General features: G+C 41.7%; 1 protein-coding gene across 5 annotated transcripts in view; it reads left to right on the forward strand.

Moving 5' to 3' along the window:
* The first annotated feature begins 343 nt into the window (after positions 1-343).
* KLHL1 (kelch like family member 1) overlaps positions 344-25611 on the forward strand; it is a 131922-nt gene continuing 106654 nt past the window's right edge. For 2 of the 5 annotated variants that reach the window (XM_079972649.1, XM_079972651.1), the window contains exon 1: positions 350-1063. In XM_079972649.1, the coding sequence (XP_079828775.1) occupies positions 573-1063 (491 nt within the window). In that variant the 5' untranslated portion in view covers positions 350-572. Of the gene's footprint in view, positions 1064-25611 lie in introns of all 5 variants that reach the window. The other 3 variants (XM_079972652.1, XM_079972650.1, XM_079972648.1) reach the window with 3 other exon arrangements.

A 25611-nucleotide genomic window follows, 5' to 3' on the forward strand; every position in this document is an offset into this window, starting at 1 on the left:
ACTTTCGACGCCGCTTCCCCGCAGCCCTTCCGAGAAGGCTTCCTGAGGGGAGCGAAGAACTCCAGGCTCTTTCCACACACTTCCGCGCCAGGGAAAGGAGGCGGCGGCGGCTGAGGAGGAGGAGGAGGAGGAAGAAGCCACCTGCTTTCCTACTGGAGCTGCCTGGAAAAGGGCTGGGGGGGCACAGCGGAGGACTCCCCCCACCGCCTCGTCCACGAGAGCAGCGCGCGCTTTTCCCCGCCGCCAGTCCCTCGGTGCGCTCGGCTCTGTGGCGGGAGCCCCGCTCGCTCCTTCGCTTCGCCCGCCGCGCAGTTTGGAGGCGCCCTCCGTCAGCTCTCTCCTCGCCGCCGCCTTCCCCCGGTCTACCTCTGGAACTGCCTTGCGCCTGCGTTTATTTGTGGCGTTCTTCTTTTCAAGCGCCTTCCTTCGCCGCTTCCCCTCGGAGATTCCCTCCTCCGTGAGGCGAGCAGCGGAGCGGGGAAAGAGGCGCCTGGCTCCAGCCTCGCCGGCGCCGCGCGCCCCTCTGCGTCTCCCTCCGCGGCGGCCTCGCAGGCAGCAGCAGCAGCAGCAGCATGTCGAACTCGGGTCGGAAGGACTTTGACGTGAAGCACATTTTGCGCCTCCGCTGGAAACTGTTCAGCCACCCGGCGGCCCCGGCCGGCGGCTGCTTGCAGCCGGACAGCAGCTTCGAGCACTGGGGGCCGAGCCAGAGCCGCCTGCTGAAGAGCCAGGAGAGGAGCAGCGGCGCCTTCTGGAAGAAAGCTGCCTCTTCGTCGCCCTCGTCCTCCTCACCGCCGCCGCCGCCGCCTTGCGCTGCCTCCCCGCCGCCCCTCAACGGGACTTTGCTGCCCTCCACGCGGCTCCATGGACTGGCCGAGCAGCAGCAGCGGCGCCCGCCGGCCCTTCGCACCGCTTTCTACGTGGAGTCCCTGGAGGAGGCGCCGGGCCGAGGGGAGTTGACGCGCGAGCGGGAGAAGACGCTGGTGCTGCGCGAGGTCAAGGAAGAGCCGGCGCCCTTTCTGGAGGGCGGAGGCCAGGCAACAGGTGAAGGGGCCGCGCACAGGTACAGTACCCGCTCAGGGGAGCAGCTGGCCAAGCCAGGCGAGGCTGCTTGGGGGAAAGAGGGGTGTCCACACACCCAGAGGCGCCTTCCTTAGGAAGGTCAGCGTGCTCTTCCCCGGTAGATTTTTGTTTTCTTTAATGCGCTGCACTTGGTCACCCTCTTTTCTTTTTTTTTAATAAAGATTTTTATTGATTTCCAATTTTTTAACATAAACAAAAACAACATAAAAACAAACACAAAAACTCATATTTTCTTAACCTTATTTCCATAACCCTCTTTTCCCGGACTTCCCCATACCTTTCCCTTTTTGCATCCTTAATTTAGAACCATTATTCAGCAACCCTTCTTTACCAATTAAATATAAATTCATTCTCTTTTTCGATTCCACCCTAAAATTAAACACAATTTTCCGCTGCAATTCTACGTCTTCTTTTCCCTCAGCATTTTAACACTCCTCAATTTTATAATAATTCTTAAGATACATCTTAAATTTCTTCCAATCTTCTTCCACAGTCTCTTTCTCTTGGTCGCGGATTCTGCCGGTCATTTCTGCCAGTCCCATAAAGTCAATCACTTTCAGCACTTGGTCACCCTCGCCCCGCCCCGCTCCACGGGAGAGTTCCTCGCACATGTTGGCCCCCTTGATCTCCTTTGCAATAGGATACCAGGAGGGAGACGCGAAAGAAGGCACATGCCCAGCCCACCTCTGCCAGATGCATGCTTTCTCGGGAGTAAGCCCTGCTGAACTCGGGGAGACTTCTGAGCCTTTGAACCCCCTCTCCACTCTGCATGGCTGCAGTCTTGCTTGAAATGAACAGCTGGGTGCTGAGCATGTTCGCTTGGAAGTGGAACTCAGTGGGGCTCACTCCCGAGATTGCTTGTTTGGCAGTTTACTGTGTCCGCGATGCTTACTCTCAGTCCATGCATCAGATCCCAGCCTTCAAGACTTGGAAACTGGTAGAACTTGAGTAAAGACGGGTAGGAAAGGGCTGCATATCCCTCTGAGTTCAAAGGGAGGGATTTAAGTGCACATTTAACCCTCCCTTTAACACTAGTGGCTCTTAAAATTACTCATCTTTGATGGATCATGCACTTAGCCTTCAAGATGCCACAATACTCTGGGGCTTTCCTCCATGCCAAAGAGTAATTGCACTTACGCTTCTCCACCCCTCTGCAAATGCTGTTTCAAATCTGCCAGTGTAACAGCCCAAAGGAGTCAGTGAGGAAGAGTAATTTTCTAAAGTTGTAGGAGTGGACATGGAGCTCAAGTTAAACAGTTTCCAGATGAATAACCGGAGGAACTTTCCATTTTGCCCCATGTACTTTTACCACATGGTTTTAAATCCATTGCATGCACTTGGTGTTAACTGAACCCCACATTCCAAATGCATGTGCAGTTATTTCTGACTCTGCATGGACCCTGCAGTGGGATCAGCATATAGGCTACAATTAAACTATCTAGCTGATCGCATGCACTTTAAGTGTCATTGTTTTCGGTGAGAATTAATGACATGCTTAAATCATTCCTGTTTAAATCTAAAGTGTTTAACTTTGGATGGACTGTGACAATCCTGATTTGCTAAAGAGGGTATGTAATTCTCTTTTGTCTTCAGTGAGTTTTACAGCAAAGGTTTTTGTTAAAATTATGCTGCAGGAGGACCAGCCAGGAGTTCTTCATTTGACAGGGATCACAGTAACAAAACTTTGTAATCTCAAATTGATTTGGGTTGGTTTGATATCAATCTCTCTTGCTCTTACCAATTGCCTTTGAAGGATACTTGTGCAATACCTTCAGACAATTTAATTTGAGCTAGACTCAAGCAGAGTCCTGCCCCATATCCCCCCCCTCCCAGTGCTTGGACATAACTCTGGAACACATGAACTAATAATGTAAGGATGGGTGTGTTTGCATATATGCCGAATGCCTTTCTGCCATACCAAATAGCCACAGTCAGTTTGGAGTCAGATGATGAAGATAAAGGCTTTAAACTTGTAGGAAAAAGAGTACCAACTTTAACTCTGATTCTCTCATTTTATAGCTAGGTTATGAATTTTAATATCCAAGCTTATATTCTTTATACATTTTTAAGATACATATTGTTGCTGAAGGCTTAAAGATTGGACTGATTAGTATATGAATTCTAAACTGGTTGTACTACGTTATTTGCTTCTGCTAGAAGTCCCAAAAGTTATTAAAGTCTTGGTTCCCAAGCATTTTAGTATGGGGCTCATATTAAAAATCCACTATTCAGTTAAAGCTCCATGCCCAGATAGAAAAGTCCTGTAGCCAGTGTTTGCTGCGTTGCCTTGTGGTACCCTCAAAGTTTCCATAAACATTTGGAGTCCATGTCAGTCAATCAGTCCCAAAAAGATGGAGCTAGGTTGCAGTACGTCAGTCAAGTGTCGTTGACATTGATGGAACTTCTGAGTAAATATGTTTGGGGTTGAGCTTCACAAGTATTTGCACTAATAACCATGCACTATTTCCATTTTGTCAAATGAAGTGTTCTGTTTGCATTTCCTTTTGATTAATTAAATAAGAGATCATGCCTTCCTTTCTCTCAGCATGTAAGGCTTTCAGAGCAGAAACTTTTATTTCATTTCTACTTACTTTAAATGTGCCCCAGTTTTCTCTCTTTCTGGGGTGCCTGAATGTTAAATCAGGGCTGTTAAGAACATGTCTAATTGTCAACAGGCAAGATCAAATCAAAGTTAAGCCATTTTAAGTCTGTCATTTGAATGACAAGAGTACATGCTTAGATGCGCTTCTGTTAAAACCACAACTTAAGTCTTTCATTTTGGCTGGGTTACATCTAATCAAATGTTGAGGTACCAAACTTGCACAGAAATGAAATGTGTGTTGTTGTTTTTTAACTTTCTGGATGCCACTCAGATTTATAGGAAGGCAAGCAGGCAGGGGTCTGAATTTTCATCTTTGCAGATGGAACTGAGTTGTCAGGTCCCATCTTAAAGAGTTCAAACACCTAAAGAATTGTTGTCTGCTTGTATCAAGAGATCAGTGTGTTTTGCTGGATATGACACTTGCTAAATTTGCTTCACTGCTAATTCTGGAGTTCAGAGAGGTGTGATCACATTTAGTAGGTCTATGCCTTTCTTAAATGCTGCATGTAAAATACTATCTCTGGGGAAATTGTTGCATGCTTCCCAAATTCTCCAGTGGTAATCTTAACTGTGAAACTATCAATGTACAGTATTTGCCACAAAACTATCAACAGATTGTTGCATCTGCACTTAGTTGCTATCCTTCCATGATTCTAGATAAACAACTGAAGTTTCCGAAATGACCAAGGATATAGACGGGAAAATTCTGAACTTCCTGAAGTTAAAAACTGTTGATTCAGTACTACTTGTTTTAGCAAAACTGGACCACTTTTGTATGTCTAGTCATTTTTCTGTGTTACTCAATTATCTTTGCTCTGAATACAGAAGGGGAACCATCTGTATTACCTTATTTTACCTTCATATTCTGGGTGTTAGGAAGAGAAATCGCTTACCGTGGTATATTGCATAAAAATATAGGTAATGTTTAGATCAGGCAGGAAGAAACTCACTGTATATTTTTAGATGGCAAAAACCTCCCAAATAAAAACCGATGAGAAACCAAAAACTGATGTAATGTAATTACGGTGCAAACTTCTGGGAGTGTTTTGGAGTACTTTACGTTCATGGCAACTGCAGGTTAGAACAGTGTTATTTGTAGGAGGAGGAGTCCCAGCCATTCTTTTGGTTTCATGGGTGAAAGTAGTGCCTGGAAAATGCCAGATGGAAAGATGGTTACTGTGTTTAAGGACATGCATAAAATAGGTGCTCACCTAATCAGTTTTGCAATAGCAAACAAACCAACCAGCCACAAGCACATTGTGGAACCTGGGCAAGCAGAGGGAAAGTGGCAGTGAGTGCTTCAGATAAAAGGCGGTAGGTGGGAAATGACAACCTCCACCTGAGCTTTCAGTCTTTTCTCTAAAAATACCTGACCTATAAGCAGCACTGTTTGGCAGCAAAACACAGGGTTAGGAATCCCTTGTCTGGTGCCCTAGGTGCAGTTCTGCGCAGTCTTTTATTCACAATTGCTCAATCACTCCTTTAGTTTGGAAAGCATAAAAGATGCTTTGCTCTTTGTTGGAAAGAATGGGACAGGCTCATGTGAATTGGCAGGTGGGAACCTGTGTGAGATCTCAGCTCCATTACTAGGCTCCTCACGTGAGTGGTCCGCTTGTGTGAGCAGTCATTTGTGCGTATAACAATATATGAATCAGTTTCAAGGCAGTGAAGCGGAGAAACCGATTTCATACAATTTGACTTTTTTATTGAAAAGTTTTGTGGGTATTCATGTAGTTCTCTTATTTTGGGAGCATCAGGGGAATTTGTAGCTATACTGGTGATTCTGCAAAATGGAAGGAACAGGAAAAGTGAAACAAAAACTTCTTTTGGATGATCAGCAAGTTCCAATCCTGTTTGGAAGCTTTGAACCTGAAGAGAGGTTCTTCTGTAGGCAAGGGAATTTAGAAGAAAAACGTGATGAAGTGTTCTTTTTCATTTCCTGGTTGGATACATAGGTTAAATGCCAGCCAAAGTTATAAGTTCCTTTGATTTCAATGGGACAGATCCAAGTACCTACTTGATCCTCCAATTGAAATCATTAGGATTTTAAAATCATCAAAGCTGCCGTGGAATTTACTTCTCAACAAACATGTATAGGTTTGTACTGTAGGTTTGTGTAGAATGATAATCTCAGTGGTCACTAGGTGCTCTGAGATCAAGGGAAAAGCTTGGGGATGATTCATTTTTGCTTCACTTCTCTCTTATTTATTAAATAATATCTTCAATACCATGACTGTTAAAGCTGGAAATGGGTGGGGATATAACAGAGCTTTTTGTATGTTGACTCATTAGCAAACAACTTAGGGATATAAGAAAGAGAGTCCAAACTAGCCAATAAATTGACAGTAACTCCAAAATAACACCTTATCTATTTAAAATATTTTAAGGATTCGCCACCACTTAAGAGTCATTGTGGCACTGCTTAAAAGCAACGTGGAAGTGCTTTTAACACTTTCCCTGGGCTGGTTCCCTTGCCACGCTGCCCTTTAACGCTGCTAATTGTCTCCAGAAGTCCTATTAGCATCACATGGCACCTGATGCACAGAAGCTTGATATTCTGTAGGAAACAGAACAGAGGAAAGGATTTTTAAGAGGGAGGCATGGCCATCCCAAACATGTTATTTTAAAAACACTATGAATGTAACTTATAGTTAAGTCCTGAGTTTCTACACAAGAATGAACTGTGGCTTTATCATATCATACTCAGTTTTCTTTAAAAAATGTTGTTTTGAAACAGCCAAACACAGCCTGAACTTGAATGACCAAGGAAAACAAATTAGCCATATTTCTGTCTCTGCTGCCCTTTGGAGTTCACTGTATTCTTGTTTTGCCTTACCTCATTAGAGTTTTAAAATTACACTGGTACCTCGGGTTAAGTACTTAATTCGTTCTGGAGGTCTGTTCTTAACCTGAAATTGTTCTTAACCTGAAGCACCACTTTAGCTAATGGGGCCTCCCGCTGCCGCCACGCTGCCTGAGCACAATTTCTGTTCTCAACCTGAAGCAAAGTTCTTAACCCGAGGTACTATTTCTGGGTTAGTGGCGTCTGTAACCTGAAGCGTATGTAACCTGAAGCATATGTAACCCGAGGTACCACTGTATTATAAACAAAAAATATTCTTGTGTTAAATGTTTCAATATAGTAATATATCCAGATTGTGTAACCTGCCTGAGGTAGGCAGGTCATTAAATGAGAATTAGCCTGACAGCAACTGCTTTATAATTTTGTGGTGTTTCCAGCTGTGGAAGAAAAATGTTTAATCTTCTTGAAATAAGCTTTTAGTGTGTTTATCAATGAACATGGTTCATTACACAGCAACTATGCTACATAAACAACAAAAATGTGCAAGAGCTAAAGAAAAAATGCTACTAGCAAAGATCATGGTGGTAAATTTTAAGGATGTTATTAAGTTTGATACTTCTGCTAGTTCAAGCACTTTGGGCTGTGCAACAGAACTTAATTCTCTCTCCTATCCCTGGGTTTCTCCAGACCTCCTAAATACATTATGGGTCTCCCCAACCCTCTGGAACAGATTTAAGATGTGCATGGCAGGGTGGGGGCAGGTATGGAGATAAGAGAGAGGGAAAATTTCATTGTGCAGCTGAAAGCACTCCCCATAGCAGAACTGTATACAGTGGTACCTCAGGTTAAGTACTTAATTCATTCCGGAGGTCCGTACTTAGCGTGAAGCACCACTTTAGCTAATAGGGCCTCCCGCTGCCGCCCCGCTGCCGGAGCATGATTTCTGTTCTCATCCTGAAGCAAAGTTCTTAACCTGAAGCACTATTTCTGGGTTAGCGGAGTCTGTAACCTGAAGCATATGCAACCTGAAGCGTACGTAACCCGAGGTACCACTGTAGTTTTATAGTGTCCTAATGATATATCTGAGAATATTATTCAAATCTCGCTGGTGCAAACATATTGCTCTGCTTTCCTTTGGACCACATCATCTTGGCAGCCCAGGACCTCAATACACTTCCCAGGCTTGCACCTCAGGGAGGTCACATCGGTGATGCTAACACACCAGCTTGGCTTCGCCTTCACAGGCGCACTCCATTGTCTCTTTCAGGACAGACAGATGCCAGCAACTCATAACTTAATGTGGTTAGGATTGCAGCCTAAGGAATTAACCCAAATGCAAAAAAGGAGGGTTTTGGGAGAAGAGAGAAAGATAGCATCCCACATAGGATCCATGCAAGAATGTCACATCTTACCTACATTAGGACTGTAAATTTGCTTATTTGATTATAAGGCTGCTCAAATCTGTAGTATTGCATGCAACATTTCCAAAATCACTTATGATTGCAAGGTCTATTATTGTAACTCATGGGTAGGCAAACTAAGGCCCGGGGGCCAGATCCGGCCCACTTGCCTTCTAAATCCAGACGGTCCAGGAATCAGCATGTTTTTACATGAGTAGATTGTGCGCTTTTATTTAAAATGCACCTCTAGGTTATTTGTGTGCCATAGAAATTTGTTTATTCCCCCCCCCCAAATATAGTCCACCCCCCAAGGTCTGAGGGACAGTGGACTGGCCCCCTGCTGAAAAGGTTTGCTGACCCCTCTTGTAACTGGACATTGCTTTAACCTGAGGCTTTGAGTTCTTGACTTACAATTACTGTCTTAGCTTATGTCTTTCCCCCTTTATTTTAGACTTGGCAGTCAAGATTCTTGAAAAATAATGATGATTCCCACCCTCCTTGAAACTACAACAGTAGATTTCTAAAATACAAGAATTTGTGTAAGCTATCAGATTCTTCTAATATATTAGTATCTTTGGCTGATAATATTATTATTACTTTCTATCATCATTACTTTCTATTATTGTGGCCCAAACTTGCAATAAGTTTTAACTTTGTATTTCTTGGCTAGATTCTCTGTACTAATCGCACCGCAGCAACACAAGTTATGAAACTGTGCTAACTACTGAGTAAGCTGAGCAGGCAAATAATAAGAGGAGAGGTCCTCTTGAGGATCCCAAATTGGTCAAGTTGCAGGTTAAGTGAGAATAAATAGACACTTCTCCAAGAGGAAAGATGTAGAAAGTGGGGTACTGAAAGGATCACTATAGGGACCTGTACCTTTAAACTTGTTCATAAACGATTGAGAATTTGGAGTGAGCAGTGCTCAATTTTGCTGATGTTACTAACTTGTCAGGGTCATTAAAACAAAAAGTGATTGTGAAGAGTTCCAAAAGGACTGCACCAGACTCAGTGCATAGGTGGTAAAATCCAAATGCAATTCAATGTAAACAAGTGTAAAATGATACATGCAAAGGCAAAAAAATATAATAATTTCACAATATACATTTGTGGGGTCTGAGATGGCGGTGACTTATCAGAAATGAGAGCTCAGGGTTGTAGCAGATAGCTCAAAGAGGGTGTTGACCCAGTGTGCAACACCTGTGAAAATTTAAATTCCGTGCTGGGGATCATTAGGAAAGGAAAGGAAAATAAAGTTGCCTTTATTGTAATGCAGTTATACAAAACTATGGTGTGACCACATTTGCCATACTGCATATAATTCTGGTCATCTGGCTTCAAAAAGGACATTGTAGTCTTGAAAAATATTCAGAAAAGGGCAACCAAAATGATCAAGGAACAGAGCAGCTCCCCAGTAAGAAAGGTTGCAGTATTTGGGACTTTTTAGTTTAGAGAAAATGGGTGTTTAGAGAAGAGGGGACACGATAGAAGTTTAGAAAATTGTCCATGGCATGGATGAAGGAATCAGAAACAAGTCGTCCCCCCCCCCCTTTTGTAACGCTAGAACTCATGGACAGCCATTGAAGCTGAATGCTGGGAGTCTCGAGTCAGACAAAATAAAGCACCTTTTCACACAATACCTAGTTAAGCTATGGAACTCAGTCTCACAGAAGCCAGTGGTAGCCACCAACCAGGATGGATTTAAATGAGGACTAGACAAAATCATGAAGAGAGGGCTGTTGAACTCTACTAGCCCTGATGGCTGTGCTCTGCCTTCACAACTGAAGGCAGCAATGCATCTGAAACCACAGGATGGGAGAGGGCTCTTGTGCTTGAATCCTGCTTTCAAGTTTCCCATTTGGGCACCTGGGTGGCAACTGAGAAGAGGAAGCTGGACTAGATGGGTTGTTGTCCTGACACAGCAGGCTCTTACCTTCTTATGAGAGATTCGGATGAAGGATGGTATACAAATTTAATAAACAAATGAATAAAATTATATTATGGTAACTCAAAAACCCAATATTCTGTCCTATTTGTACTCAAAATCTGACCACAGTGGTAACATGCTACTTATTTTCTGGTCTTTTAGCTAGCAAAGGTAAAGGTGTCACGAAATGCGTAAATATTGAGATTAATCCCTGAACCTATTCAGCCTTGGATAGTTATTGCCAGGAGGTGAACCTACCTTGGTATCTGCCTTGGTAATCTTTCTTCTCCTCCACTCACACAGTGCCACAGCACAAGTTCAGAGGAATTAAGCATCATCTATGTATTAGAGGGATTTTTTTATTTGTTTGTTTTTTAGTTCCTTATTTTACACTAGATTTCTATAATCTCCTTGAAAAGTTGGGAGACAAGCTTTGGAAAATCCTTATTAATGCAACAATGGGAACTTGTAAAGGCTGGATATTCATACCAAGAGACATTGGGGACATCTTGCTGAAATCCTGTTTCACTTCACTTGGATTCAGATCACAGAGTAAAAGTTTGGAGTATTGCATTTGTAGGCAAAACATTTTCTGGAGGGTTTTTATGCAAAGGACTGACATTTTTGTTTATTGCTAAAAACTTCTGTGAATACATTTGAATTGCCATTTTATGCGTCCTCTTTTTGTGAGCTTCCATCTTTCTTTTGATGCAGTCACAGTGCATTTTCTTCATCTCGCAACCCAATTCCTTCCTTTCCCCCTTTCTTTAAATAAATGGGATTCTACTGTTCCCATAACCTTATTATAGTAATACCTCAGTCCTAATGACCTTTTGCTTGGAATTAAACACAACCGAGAACATTGAAATTTATATCCCAGCAAAGATGCTTGGAAAAAGGATTGTAAGTGTCTCTTCTGAATCCCAAAATGGATAAAGAAATAAAAGTTTTAAATAGAACAAAGGCTCTTATGTACCATCTGCCTAATTACCAGCTAAGCTACTAGTTCAGCCTCTACACAGGTGTCATTTTATAAATAAGAATCTTTGACCATGAATACAAATTCTTTGGGAAAGCTTTTTTTCTCCCTAGATTGCAGCCCCTGATAAATTTAATATTTTTAGTAGCAGTTTTCTACAACCTGAAATAAGTTTTTTCTCCATAATTTCAGCTTTCAAAATTGAAGAAAAAGAAAATGTATTCAAATTCTACACTAGGGATTTGAATGGAAGCAGACTTATATAGGCAGCTAGTGAAGGTGCACAACTGGTTAGATTTCTGCATCCTTCTGCTTGGACTAATCCCTGTTGAACTGCTTGGATGCCTTTTTTTGTTCTTCTTTCAGAACTCATTTCATTATTCGAAATTCAAATTATAGCAAAAGGAGAGCAAGACTTTCTTTTCATGTGGATGGGTTTATTCTCAGGTGCATAGAACATAAAGTTGGGTTGTCCTTCCTCTGAACAAGAAACCTACTCTGGTCCCTATATTTTTGTGATGGTATTTCTGCTTGCAGTGCCAGCGTAATACAGTGGTGCCTCGCAAGACGAAATTAATCCGTTCCGTGAGGCTCTTCGTATAGCGTTTTTTTCATCTTGCGAAGCAAGCCCATTGACAGCTTAGCGGATTAGCGCTATTAGCGGTTTAGCGGCTTTTAGCGATCAGCTGTTAAGCGGCTTATCAGCGGATCAGCTGATAAGCGGCTTAGCGGCTTAGGAAAAGGGGGGGGGAAAGGGGAAAAAAACCCGCAGGAACTCGCAAGACATTTTTGTCTTGCAAAGCAAGCCCATAGGGAAATTCGTTTTGCGAAGCACCTCCAAAACGGAAAACTCTTTCGTCTAGCGGGTTTTCCGTCTTGCGAGGCGTTCGTCTTGCGGGGCACCACTGTAGTCATGCGGTACAAGCATGACATTGTATTTTGTGACATTGTGTGTCGTTTACCCACCATCCCAAATTTGTTTTATGGCACAGTAAAGTCTTGGCTATGCTTTTAGTTGATTCAATTGTGATTCTCAGTTTCCATCCCATTAAAATCACTGTGATTAAATGTGGATCAAGCTGTAAATCTTACTCTTGCTATAAGCTTTCCTAGCATTAAGTTTAAAACAGAAGTCAGGATTTCTTTTTAAAAAATATTGTGTCCTTCCTTTTCAAGAGAAAAACTATCTTATGATGCCCATTGTGGCTGGTGGGGTGAAGAGCAGGGATGTAATATTATGTACAGCCCAGGGTAGCAAGAAGTAGAGCAGGAAACAAGCTACATCTGCTGAAATTCTCTCTTCTAAACAGCTGCTAAAATTGCTCATTCTTGTTAAATCTTCACATACTGCGGCTGCACCTCTTTCACATGCATGCAGCCCTGTAACATGCCTGTTGTTCTGGGTTTTGCTGATGAGTTTGTGTTTCTTTGTATTCTTTAGCAGCTTGTGTTTTACATTAAAAATGGCCGTCAGAATTTAACAAACATTTTCCAACAATTTTGTATGTTTTAAAGCATGTTTGTAAGTTTCTTAGAGACCACCAGTTTAATTCATTAACAAGGGAGCATCTATTTACATGGGAGCATTGTTTGTTAAATCCGCCAAATAATGCTCCATATTTGTCTACTTTAAAAAAGATTGTTCAACACAAAAATAGTTCCACTGGAGTTTTTTCATGTTATCGTATCTTGTCTTCCATAAACATATCATGACTTCCACCAAATCCTATAGTTCCTTACCTGGCAGAACTCAAATATAGGGTTGTGCCCTAAATATTTGTCAGATATACATACCTGAGCAGTTCTCCACTGATAAAGTGAATTAGATCCAGATTCAGCATTTTCGTGAAAATCTGCTTCACTATACCTGATATCTCGTTTGACAACCCACCCCCTCCCATGACCCAAATGTAGAGGAGTAAATAGGGAGTTAGAGAAAGAGTGGTGACAGAAAATAAGAATGAGAAGGGGGAAGGTGTGCTGAATCACTAGAGAAAACAGACGGCAAAGAACTATAGAGTTCAGACTAAATCCCAGTGAAATTAATGCTAGAATAATCCCCATTCCATACTATTTATTCTTTGACTACTAGGTTCTACAGACTGTCAGACAACCCTGCCCAGCTTCTGATATGGGGTGGATGTTAATACTTTCTAGCACTGAATGGTGAGATGTTGGCTACCATTGCAATCTGCAGTATCCATCGTCGTTGACACGGTGATGCACTTTCTCTTGTGTTAAGAGAACGTTTCTGCTTTGCAGCACCTCCTGGGTTGAGTTACAATTAAAGAAATTAACACAGAAATATTTAGTGCACCACGGTATGAAAGAGCAATGTGAAAGCAATAAACAGCACTTCAAATAAGCACCATGTGTAGATAGCAGATGCCCCCATGCCAGGTTAAGAGCTGAAAATGTAAGGGCTGAATCGAGAGCAAACGGCATCCACCAACTAGGATGGGATCATTCCGTATCACATGGACTTGACCCATGTTCAGTGACAGTTACCTGCAAGTTCAGAAATTTATTGTCCCATTGAAGGAAGGGAAAAGGTGTTTTATTTTTACTTATTCCTCTTTCCCATCCACTCCATTGTGACCCTGAAAGGCTGACCCTCTGGAATGGGTGAGAAGTGTTACTGAGATGTGGTGCTGGAGGCTGTAGCAGGAACACAAAACCGACAAAAATTAACTCCTTCCTCATTCTTTACATGGGAACTTCTGTTATATCCTATTCCCTTCTGTTCACAAATGTGCTGGTCTGCTTCCAACCCAGTACGTGATTCTTAATATTTCTCTATATTTGGTAAAGTTATGATTGTGCAGGTGTGTTAGCCTATAAACCAGGGGTCAGGAAATTTTTTAAGTCATGGGCTGGTCCACTGTCCCTCAGATCTTGAGGTGGGCCGGAGAAGTGGCACTGGGGGGGGGGAGCTGGAAGAAGAGGCAAGGTGGCAAGTAGTCCTCCTCCCCACCCTCTGGGCCCAGCCGCTGCGCTTACCTTCCCAGGGGCTGCTGCCGCCACCACCACCACTGCCACCGCCGCTTCTCGTGGGTAGGCAGAGTGAGCTCGTCTGCTCTTCTCTCTGGCCCACAGGAGCACCAGGGCGGCGGTGCCAATGGCGGAGGGAAGATGAGTGGCGCGAAAGGGCTGGCTCTGGAGAGGGGCTGCTTAAAATGGCGCTCAGCCCAGCCCCCTTCCTCCTCTAGGCAGGGCGGAGAGAAGCCAGGAGGAGGGAGGGAGGGGGCGTCACCGCGGGGTGTGTGTGTGGGGGGGCGGAATGGCACAGCCTGAACGAACAGAATCCCCATGGTGATCCACGGACAGTCTGCGGGCCAGATCCTGAAGGCAATTGGGCCTGATCCAGCCCACACACCTTAGTTTGCCAACCCCTCTTGTAAACTGTAGGGCCCTGATTTGACTCTCCTGCTACTGCTGCTGCACCTGAACTTTGCTGAGCTCCCAATCTGTTGCTCCACCTGCACCATACTGAGCTCCTCTTGCCCACCCCCTCCTTCTAAGGAATTGGCATCAACATTCACACCTGGGAAGACAGGTGAGTAGCATCACCTTGATTGTCCCACCCTCCACCGACTGCTGGGTAGAAGGTACAGTGGTACCTCGGGTTACATATGCTTCAGGTTACATAAGCTTCAGGTTACAGACTCCACTAACCCAGAAATAGTACCTCGGGTTAAGAACTTTGCTTCAGGATGAGAACAGAAATCGTGCAGCAGCCGCGAGAGGCCCCATTAGCTAAAGTGGTGCTTCAGGTCAAGAACAGTTTCAGGTTAAGAACGGACCTCCAGAACGAATTAAGCACGTAACCAGAGGTACCACTGTATACAGATTTCACAATTGGGCATAGATCAAGATTGAAAACATTTAGTAAAATTCTTAAACATGTTTTGAACACTTATAGGGGTAAATGAAACACATGGGTGATCTGACTGCTTCAGATTCAGAAATGGCAGGCTTGGAATGAGACAGGGAAGGGAGATGCTGAGAATTGAATAGTGTAGTAAGTAGCAAGAAGTGGCAGGTATCCAGTGATGGACTGCCAAAGAAATCATTGTTGTTGAGAGAGAGAGAAGGGGAAGCAAACAGGAAGTAGCATTATCCATCAACAGTCCCAGGGACTCTGGCTGGTTTCTGATAAGGTGGTTAGGTGCTTTTGGAAGAGTTATCCAAGTGGAAACTAGCCAGTTGAAATTGCTTCTTGCTAATTGTGTCCAGCTATGAATTGTGTTGTGCGTGCAGTGTGAACAAAAGTCAAGTTTGATACTGGATGCCCTAGGTCTAATCGACTACATGTGTTATTTCATATGTTGTTCAGTCTCTCTCTCTCTCTCTCTCTCTCTCTCTCTCTCTGTGTGTGTGTGTGTGTGTGTGTGATAATGCTTTTTTGAATGCATGTTCCTTGTGCAATAATTTAAAACCATGGGCATGATCTAGACCCATCAAAGAAGTGTTTTAATAATATGCGTTGCAAACTTTGTATGAGAAATTGGGTTGGCAAAAATGGAACTCCACAGCGCCATCTGGTGTCACAGTGTTAGAATGCATGAACAACTCATATAAAACCCTTTTTCTTTGCCAATGTAATGAGTGCAATGTGTCCATGGTGTTTGTACTCAGTGCAGTTATTTTTGACAGCTACCAAGGATTAATACACCAGACAACCTTAGATGGGTAAATAAACTGTGGGTGGTGACCTGTTTATCAAGTAGATAATTATTTTTGAATGAATTTATTATGGCTGTCTATGAACATATTTCAACCTTGCTGCACTTTTTGTGTTGATACATACTTAATAGGATTTAGTGCCATTGGGAATTAAGTTACAGAAGACTGATATGTGAAAGAGCAAGTATATTGAAAATCTTATAACTGGGTTAAAATGGCAATATTGTGTCTTACACTAAGCCTCTTCCATAGCACTGCCATTATTTTTCTACCTTTTCAATGGGATTCATTTTAAAGTTATGATACTGCAGTTTCCTTTTCCTTTCCTTTTTTTAAACCTCAAGATGTTATGCTCTCCTATGGGAGTAAAGAGGAGCTGGGGGATTCCTGTGAATGCTTCATCTCCATTTGAAGGATCATGTACAGTGCTGGTGAAACAAATGTTGTCCCAAACAAAACATTAAACTTACTTATCTATAAGTTCACATTCAGGCGTATTGGAACACCAACGGTATATTTACGTTACAGACTTAAACTGGTATAGCAACCATTCTCTGTTCCCAGGAAATCGTGGAAATTGATCTGTGAATGAAGGACTAGGGATGATGAACACCCGGATCTTCTGAGTCATAGAATCATAGAGTTGGAAGAGACCACAAGGGCCATCGAGTCCAACCCCCTGCCAAGCAGGAAACACCATCAGAGCACTCCTGACATATGGTTGTCAAGCCTCTGCTTAGAGACCTCCAAAGGAGGAGACTCCACCACACTCCTTGGCAGCAAATTCCACTGTCGAACAGTGGAGTGTTGCAGTTAAATGGTATAAAACTAAAACAATATGGTTGTGTGCCTTAATCATGGGTGGTCAGAAGGTAGATTGCAGTCTACTGATGCTGGCCAATTTCCAGTGAAACAACCAGTGCCTGCTGTCACTCGGATTCATGGAAGGAGTGCTAAGCTTATGTAAGAATGACTGTGCAATTAACATAGATTAGCTATGTTTTCACTTTTGTAAACAGATCCTGATAAATGCTTTTGCTTTGTAAAAGGAAAACAAAAAACAGACATTTTAAGATGGATGTTAATCCACAACTGCCCTAAATCATGCAGTTGGGATAAATCAGGGAGTTCAGAGAAATATATTGGACTCTACTTCAGCCCTAGACCGCACATGTCAGAAGAAGAGCAAAGAAGGTGAATTTTTAAGACTGTTACATATGATACACTAAAGAGATTCCCCATGCCATGGTGATGGTCCTGCTGGACAGCTGCTATAGATAAACATGTTATTACCATAGGGATGTGTTTTCAAGGTAATGCGCACACTGTCTCCTAGATACTATAATAATACTAACAAAAGCCTTGTAAAGTTAGATATTAAGCACTGACATGCTAAGCCAAACCATGGCTTTGTTCAGATAAGAAAATGAACAGGTTTCTGGACTGAAGATCTTTACTACATCCACTGAGGCTACCTGTGCCTCAAGTGACAGGCTTTCTTTGGCAACTTCCCCACCGCATAGTAGACACAGTTATGCACTCTAATCAGCATTCGGTGGGGTTCAATGCAATATTTCCACCAGTTGTGCTCTAGCCTTTGCCCATCCTGTTTCATCACTTGGACGTCCCTGGTATATCAGGAATCAAAACAAGCTCCATAGCAGAGAGGACAATTATGAGTGTTTATGTCAATAAATAGCCCATTTCATTTCTCCGTTCAGCAGCTCCAGAGGCTCAGCAGGATCAACAGTTATCTCCAGTGGAAAAGCAGAAATCCAGCGGGTTCCATAAGTCTCCATGGATGGGCATTTTAAACTGGTTTCCCACCACTACAGGGAGAAGTAGCCATAGCAAATCCAAACTTCACCAGAAATTGGTCTGACCATGACCATGGAGTGATTTCAGCTCCCTATCCCTGTCAGACCACATGAGATCTATATGCTACCTCCCTCCAGTCTCTTTTATGGCCAAAATGAGTTAGGTGAAGATTCTGATAATGTCTTCTGTGTTGGGTGTTTTGAACGTGCACCTCGGGCATCCTTGAGTGATGCTGACTCTGTTAACTTTTCAGTGCCAGGTGGAACATTTTCATAGTGTAGGACTTTTAAATTGTGTTAGGCTTAGTTTGTTAGTTTAATCTGGTCTTTATGTAATTTTTTTCTATTGCTGATTGCTTCCCCCCTTAACTCTATGAATTTGTTGGTGTTTTGCTTTAATATTGCAGTAGACTGCTCAGAGAATTTGCTTGTACAATTTGCTTGCTGGTACCTCAGCTTACATATGCTTCAGGTTACATACGCTTTGGGTTACAGACTCCGCTAACCCAGAAATAGTACCTCGGGTTAAGAACTTTGCTTCAGGATGAGAACAGAAATCGTGGTCCAGTGGCACGGCGGCAGCAGCAGGAGGCCCCATTAGCTAAAGTGGTGCTTCAGGTTAAGAACGGACCTCCGGAATGAATTAAGTACTTAACCCGAGGTACCACTGTACTCCAAAAGAAGTATGCAATTAAAACAAAAAACAAAAAACCTTGTCCCTGTGGCAACTCTCCTTACCCTGATGCAATTTCTCCAACAATTGCAATGCCAATCTTCCTGATCATATGAAAAGTGCTTTTGTCAATGCTGGATACTGGGAAAGTATCCATGTGGCTAGGACAGCCCACACAGTGAGCCATTACAACAGAGCAAAAAGAATTGTGACACGGAGATAGATCATATTGAGGACAAAGTTAAACATAGCTTCCAGGTCAACATATCAGTGGCTTGCATAAGTTCACCTGGATAATTTATAGCTGAGTTGAGATCTGAGTCTGGAACTCATTTCTCATACCCTTAACCATTCTGCTACATCAGCTTCCAATATCTGCTACAGCAGCTTCCGAATTTGCAGTTCTGTGTACACTTGGGAGTAAGCCCACAGAACACAATAGACTTCAAAAAACATGCATAGGATCAGACCATATGATGTGTAAGAGCCAAGCCATTTAGGGATGAGTAATTCAGCCCATTAAGAGCTGAACAATTTATGCCTTTGTTGGGACTTTTGCATTATTAGGTTTATTTTTTAAAGAAATTAAGCACTGAATTCTTTAGGCCCTGTTTTGTTTACAAAATGAAACTGTAATCAGGGGAGAAGAAAGTTGCAAGGGAATATAAGAACCTCTTCTTTGTTTGCCTTCAGTTTCTTTTCAGTTAAGCAAATATTAAAAAGTGATGCCATTTGGTATGCAGTATGCATAGTGTTACACGCCTCCCACTGTCTAAGCGAAAAGATTCCAGGGTTTCCAGGGTTTGGTTTCCTTGGAAAGAAGGTCAGCAGAGACTGCGGTGTCTTTAGAATTTACATTGTTTTATTTGCACATATATACAACATGAGCCTATGATGGAGGGGCTCACAGTATTAACACCCCAACACATCTTGCTTCTCCCTTAGTCACAGCCTTGGATTCCAGCACAAATCAAGCATGCGTCTACCTCCAGATTCCTGGCCTGCTTTTCTGCCCAGTTCTCTCACAACTGGCTACTCTGCTATTGTTCTTCCAGCCAGGTAGGAAGGGGAAAAGCCCACCCATTTGCCCCAAGACACAGACCAACTTCATTGGTTATACTAACTGTGATGTTTAACTATTCTGATTCACAACTATTGCCTAGACAAAGGGACTGGATTGGTGAGTTTGCTTTACCTCCTACCCACCACAGATGTGGGAACCCAACAATTGGAAGGGACTCGGGGCACCATGCAGACAGATCTCCCAAATCTACATAATTAGTTAGGAATACATCATTAGTTAGGAATACACTGCACATAGACAATGGCAGAATACCTGCTAGGATGTTTAGCGAAGTGCAGAGAACTGAAAACCTGAGCATCGTGGGGGATTTGCCCTGCCAGATTTGAAACTTTATTATGAATCAGCAGCTTTCTGCTGGCTAAAGGACTGGCTGCTTCTCGAGAACACAGACATTTTAGATTTGGAAGGTTTTAATAACTTTTTTGGGTGGCATGCATATTTGTGGTACGACAAGGTCAAGGCTCATAAAGGTTTTAAAAACCATATTGTCAGGAAAGCATTGTATAATGTCTGGATTAAATATAAAGATCTGCTGGAGAACAAAACTCCAAGGTGGCTGTCACCAATGGAGGCAAAAGCTTTGAAAAAACTTAATATGGAGGTCAAATGGCCAAAATATTGTGAAATTTATTTTATTTTATTTTTTTATAATATTTATTAGATTTTAGTTTAACAATAAAATACATAGATAATAACACAATCTTTTCCAATATCCACATTTCATACTCATCTTTGGACTTCCTCACAACCCTTGTTCCTGCTTTCTAAACTCATAAATTTTACCAGCAAATTATTAACTTGGTTTAATTCATATAGTATAATTTTCCAATATTTATATCTCAAATTTTGGGATTTAACATACTCTTATTGAAACTTAATCATAAAATGTTACTTATCCAAAATTTATCTTTTCGTCTTCCAATTAAATTTAAATTTATATTCTTTATAACTAGTTTGTTGAAGCCATGTTTTTGCTAATCTTACATCTTTCTTAACATTCATACAATTTACAATATTTTTGTAGATAGTCCTTAAGTTTCTTCCAGTCTTCCTCCACCAGTTATTCTCCCAGGTCACGGATTCTGCCAGTCATCTCCACCAGTTCCATATAGTCTATCAGTTGCATCTGCCATTCTTCCAGTGTGGGTAATTCTTGAGTTTTCCAGCTTTTAGCGATGAGTATCCTTGCTGCTGTTGTAGCACACATAAAAAAGATTCGATCCTTCTTTTTCACGCTCTGACCAACAATGCCCAAAAGGAAGGCCTCTGGTTTCTTAGGAAAGGTATACTTAAATACCTTTTTCAACTCATTATATATCATTTCCCAGAAAACCTTCACTCTAGGGCAAGCCCACCAGAGGTGAAAGAATGTTCCCTCAGCTTCTTTACATTTCCAACACTTATTGTCTGACAGGTGATATATTTTTGCTAGCTTGACTGGGGTCATGTACCACCTGTATATCATTTTCATAATGTTTTCTTTCAAGGCATTACATGCCGTAAACTTCATACCGGTGGTCCATAACTTTTCCCAGTCAGCAAACATGATGTTATAGCCAATGTCCTGTGCCCACTTTATCATAGCTGATTTAACCGTTTCATCCTGTGTATTCCATTTTAACAGCAAGTTATACATTCTTGAAAGTATCTTAGAGCTGGGTTCTAACAGTTCTGTTTCTAACTTTGATTTTTCCACCTGGAATCCTATCTTTTTGTCCAACTTAAAAACTTCTTTAATCTGAGCATAATGTAGCCAATCTCGCACTTTATCTTTTATTATCTCCATACTCTGCAACCTCCAGTTATCTCCATCTTTTTCTATTATTTCCCAATATTTCGGCCATTTGGCCTCCATATTGAGTTTTTTCAGGGCCTTAGCCTCCATTGGTGATAACCACCTTGGGGTCTTGTTTTCCAATAAGTCTTTATATTTCAACCAGACATTAAATACTGCTTTTCTGACCACATGGTTCTTGAAAGTCTTATGTATTTTAGCCTTGTTATACCACAGATATGCATGCCAACCAAACGCATTGTCGAATCCTTCCAAATCTAAAACATCAGTGTTCTCAAGAAGTAGCCAGTCTTTCAACCAGCAGAAAGCTGCTGATTCATAATACAACTTTAGGTCTGGCAGGGCAAAGCCCCCCTCTTTCTTTAGCATCAGTTAATATCTTAAACTTAATTCTGGGCTTTTTGCCCTGCCAGACAAATTTTGAAATATCTCTCTGCCACCTCCCAAAACTCTCCATTTTGTCCACAATCTGCAAAATATTGTGAAATTTTAGAACAGGAGGGGAACAAGTGGAAATTGCAGAGTTTTGAGAATCTAAAAGATAAAGTGCGAGACTGGCTTCATTATTATCAAATACTGGAGGTCTATAAGTTGGACAGGAAAATTGGCTTTCAGGTGGAAAAATCAAAACTGGAAACAGAATTGTTAGAATCCAAAACTAAGAATTTATCAAAAATGTATAACTTGCTGTTGAAATGGAATACACAGGATGAAACAGTTAAATCAGCTATGATTAAGTGGGCACAAGATATTGGACATAACATTATGTTCGCTGACTGGGAAAGGTTGTGGACCACTGGTATGAAATTCACGGCATGTAATGCCTTGAGAGAGAATATTATGAAAATGATTTATAGGTGGTACATGAACCCAGTCAAGCTTGCAAAAATTTACCACTTATCAGATAACAAATGCTGGAAATGTAAAGAAAGTGAAGGTACATTCTTTCACCTCTGGTGGACATGCCCAAGGATTAAGGCTTTCTGGGAAATGATATATAACGAAATGAAAAAGGTATTTAAATATACCTTCCTGAAGAAACCAGAGGCCTTTCTCCTGGGTATGGTTAGCCATGTGGTGTTAAAGAAGGACAGAACTTTTTTTATGTATGCTACTACAGCAGCAAGGATTCTTATTGCAAAGTATTGGAAGACACCAGATCTACCCACCCTGGAAGAATGGCAGATGAAGATGACAGATTATATGGGACTGGCAGAGATGACTGGCAGAATCCGAGACCAGGACAAAGAGACAGTGGAAGAAGATTGGAAGAAGTTTAAAGACTATCTTAATAAACATTATAAAATTAATGAAGGCTAGAAAGATATGGGTTTAAAAATTAGTGGTTTACAGGGGCGTTGTTTAAGGAAAAAGAATAGAATTTGCAAAAACTATGGGAAATATGGGAATGGATTTGCTGATAAGATAAATGAGATTAGAATACAGAAGGGGGAGGTGTGAGGAGGTCGGAGAAATTAGGTATAGAAAAGAAGGTTTGAATTTATACTTGTTTTTGGTTTGTTGGTTTGTGTATGTTCTTATTGTTGTTTGTGTTTATATGTTTTTATTTGAAACTTCAATAAATATTATTTAAAAAAGAAAAGAAAACTTGAGCATCGTATAGTTCTTGTTCACTGTCATTCTCCATATTGTTCAAAAGTGGCATTTTCTTACACCTTCGTTTAGGATGAGGGATTGTCAGCTACCAATTACAAAGGCACTCCAAAAGTATCATTAATTCACAAATGGTATCAAAGGATATCATCACCTCTGTGGTTTGATGCGCCAGGCCAGGCACAAATGGGCCAGGCACAAATAGCTTAGGACTCCCTCCCCCTGCAATAAAAGACATATGCTACTAGGCAAACAGGGAAACTCGGTTTAGGAGAGGCTTGCAAACTTGAAATAAGCTGTGCCACCCTGACAAGACAGCCTATTGATGTCTCTCTCTTCTGGATTGCAGAGGTGGTGCCTGCCAATTTGCTTTCCCTCACATAATGCCCGGGAACCCAAACATTAAAATTTTGGAATGTTACAAAAGTTTTGCACCTGCTTCCCTGTGTTGCTTTCATTATTCATTCTCCAATCTTTTTGAAAATGGTGGCATATCCAAATTGGAATGCTAGGAAGTGAAAAGCACTGAAAGTCTTAGGAGAAGGGTATACACAACTGGCATTTAATCGTGAATCCACATTCCCAGAGCCAACTCAAGATTGAAGAAATATGAGATAGTCTTGGAAGGTGAAGAAAGCAGAGTGTGCATGAGCTTTAAAGCTTTCTGGAATTCCCTGCTTGTAGGAACATGGATTATTGATATACGGAAACAATCCCAAATTAACAACCTGTGAAGACTATTTCTGATGGAGATTTTAAACACAGGCCATGTTTCATTTTTTGCAGTCAGGTTTTTGATAAAGTTTGTAGAAATATGAACTCCTAGATTACTTCTGTTTGTTTTGACTTTTTCATGCATTTATGAAAAGCAGTTTGAAAGGGAAGAATGAGAAGGTGCCTGTAAGTCAGACTTGTGGGAAAGGGCTTTTTATTATTATTCTGGGAGATATATAGCTACTCTCTATTAAAGTGAGCATTTCAGAATCTCCACATTCACATTAAAATTTAATAAACTTAAACCATATGAAATTTTAAATTTGAGAATAAAAGTTTAATTCACCCCTTCTGCTGAATACCAATGTTTTGAAGATTTCCTATGCAGACAGAAGAAAGCATTAAAATTGTTAATATTTCAGTTAACAACAAACTGGTTTCAGCGAAAGACTTCAGGTTTGGGGTCAAAGGCACGCAAAAGATTGCTTCATTTGTAACCTTGGAGGAAAGGTTAATGTACCAAGGTGTTACGTATTCGGGCTTTGCACCTCATCTGGCTGAAACATGGATCCTGAACTGAAATGAGGCAGTTTCTGAGGATCTGGGCTTTAGCCAGGTTGGGTTGAGGCATTGCTGGATCAACTTGAGCTATTTGTTAAAAGTTTGGTGTTTGGGATGTGGGGTGTGAGAAGGAGGGGAAGGCAGCCTCTGCCCGCCAGCTGGTGAACAAAGCATTCAGTCCCGCCCTGTTTCACCAGCACATTCTCTGCAGGAAATGTTGCAGTCCCTAAGTGGTGGATGGGGAGTTCAGTCCTGCTCTCTGCAGTGCAGTTGGGTGGCGGCGGAAAGGGAGAAGGAAACAATATGTTTAATTAGGGTTTTAAAACACAAGTGGTTGTTTCATATGGTTTGAAACCCTTATTAAGCAGCAGGGCTGGCTCCTGAATCTGGCAATTAAAGCATAATATATTTTGGATAAGTTTTCAAATGTGTAGACCTAAAGATGCTTCTACCATGATGAAAGTGGGTGGGGGATATCCCATGGCCTTTCCATGGTCGCTGCTGCTGGTCTTCTTCCTTGGGCTGCTTGCACAGGCTGCTGGAGTACGGATGAGGCATGTTGGGTGCAAAACTGGAATTTTATTTAAGATGGGGGTTAGAACTTAATAGTTTCAATCAGAAATACGGTAATTAAGAATGTACCTATAACTTCCACTTTAAACTTGTTTCAAATTAAACTATTTCTAGAATGTTGATTTGTATTACTAAGCCAGTAAAACATTTCTAGACCCTTTCTAGGATCTCGTCTTTCCCCACAGGGAAATAATCTGTGTTGCCTTTCCTAGCAAACCCCTAACCACTCTGCTATAATCCCTAGCCAAAGCCTGTTTCAGCATTTAGCAGTCAGTCCTTGATCGTAAATGAAAGACTTGGATGAAAGGTGTGTGGTGCTATCTAGAAACAAGAAATTCCTCAGTTGTTGTTACATGCCTGTTATGGGAGTAGGAAAGACCTCTACTTGCGATCTTGGAGAGCATGTACCAGTCTCAAGCAGACACCACTGGGCTACACAGCCTGCTATAAAGTGTTTACATGGGTAAGAGTTCTCTGTCTTGGAAAAAAAATTGGGGGGAAAAATGATTTGCCTTTCCCTCTTGAAATCAAAATAGCACATCTTTTTCTTTCAAATCTATTTACAAGAAAAAGATTTGAAGAAATCCCTAGGGTGTTGGCGTATATTTGTTTTTATAATGCTCTTACATCCTTTTCTGTTTGCTATTCCCTTTAGTTAAAACAAGGAAAAAATCAATAAAGAAGACTTCATAAACATAACAGACTGGATTAAAATACTAGCTAGAGGATTATATAATTAGATCTAATTACCTGCTCATAAGAAATGTGTGTTATTAAAAAAAAAAGAAGAAGCCGGAGATGGCTTTACATATACTTTTTTGGCCGATGTGTGAAAAACCCTGCAGACTCCTCCCCTATTTTTTTTCCCCCACCCAGAAAATGTAATTTCTGGAGTTAGGAAACTGGGATAAAGTGTTCTGCTACTTCCCCATAGCTGAAAGGTAAAGAAACAGAGGAACCTTTTGCAAGGTTTCACATACATTATTTGATGTCAGAATGTGAATGGATCACAGGTTCCTCTGCAGTAATATCTTCATGATATTAATGTTCTCTACAATAATATCTTGTTTCCTCCTTATTGTTCACACTCTGTCCATTGAGTTCCGAAATTGAATCCTGTAACGGACCACTGATATGTTGTCTTGAATTGTCATGCTTTATTGCCATGTGTAGTATCTCCTCCATCTCCTCCCTCCACATCAGGAAAATCCCTTGCAAGGCCAAGTAAGCAAGTTGCTGCATCCTCTCCCCTCATCCTCTGTGCATCCTGGTGGAGAAGAGTGTGGCCAGTGAGAGGTGG

Source organism: Podarcis cretensis, assembly GCF_951804945.1.
Source record: "Podarcis cretensis genome assembly, chromosome: 4".
NCBI lineage: Eukaryota > Metazoa > Chordata > Lepidosauria > Squamata > Lacertidae > Podarcis > Podarcis cretensis.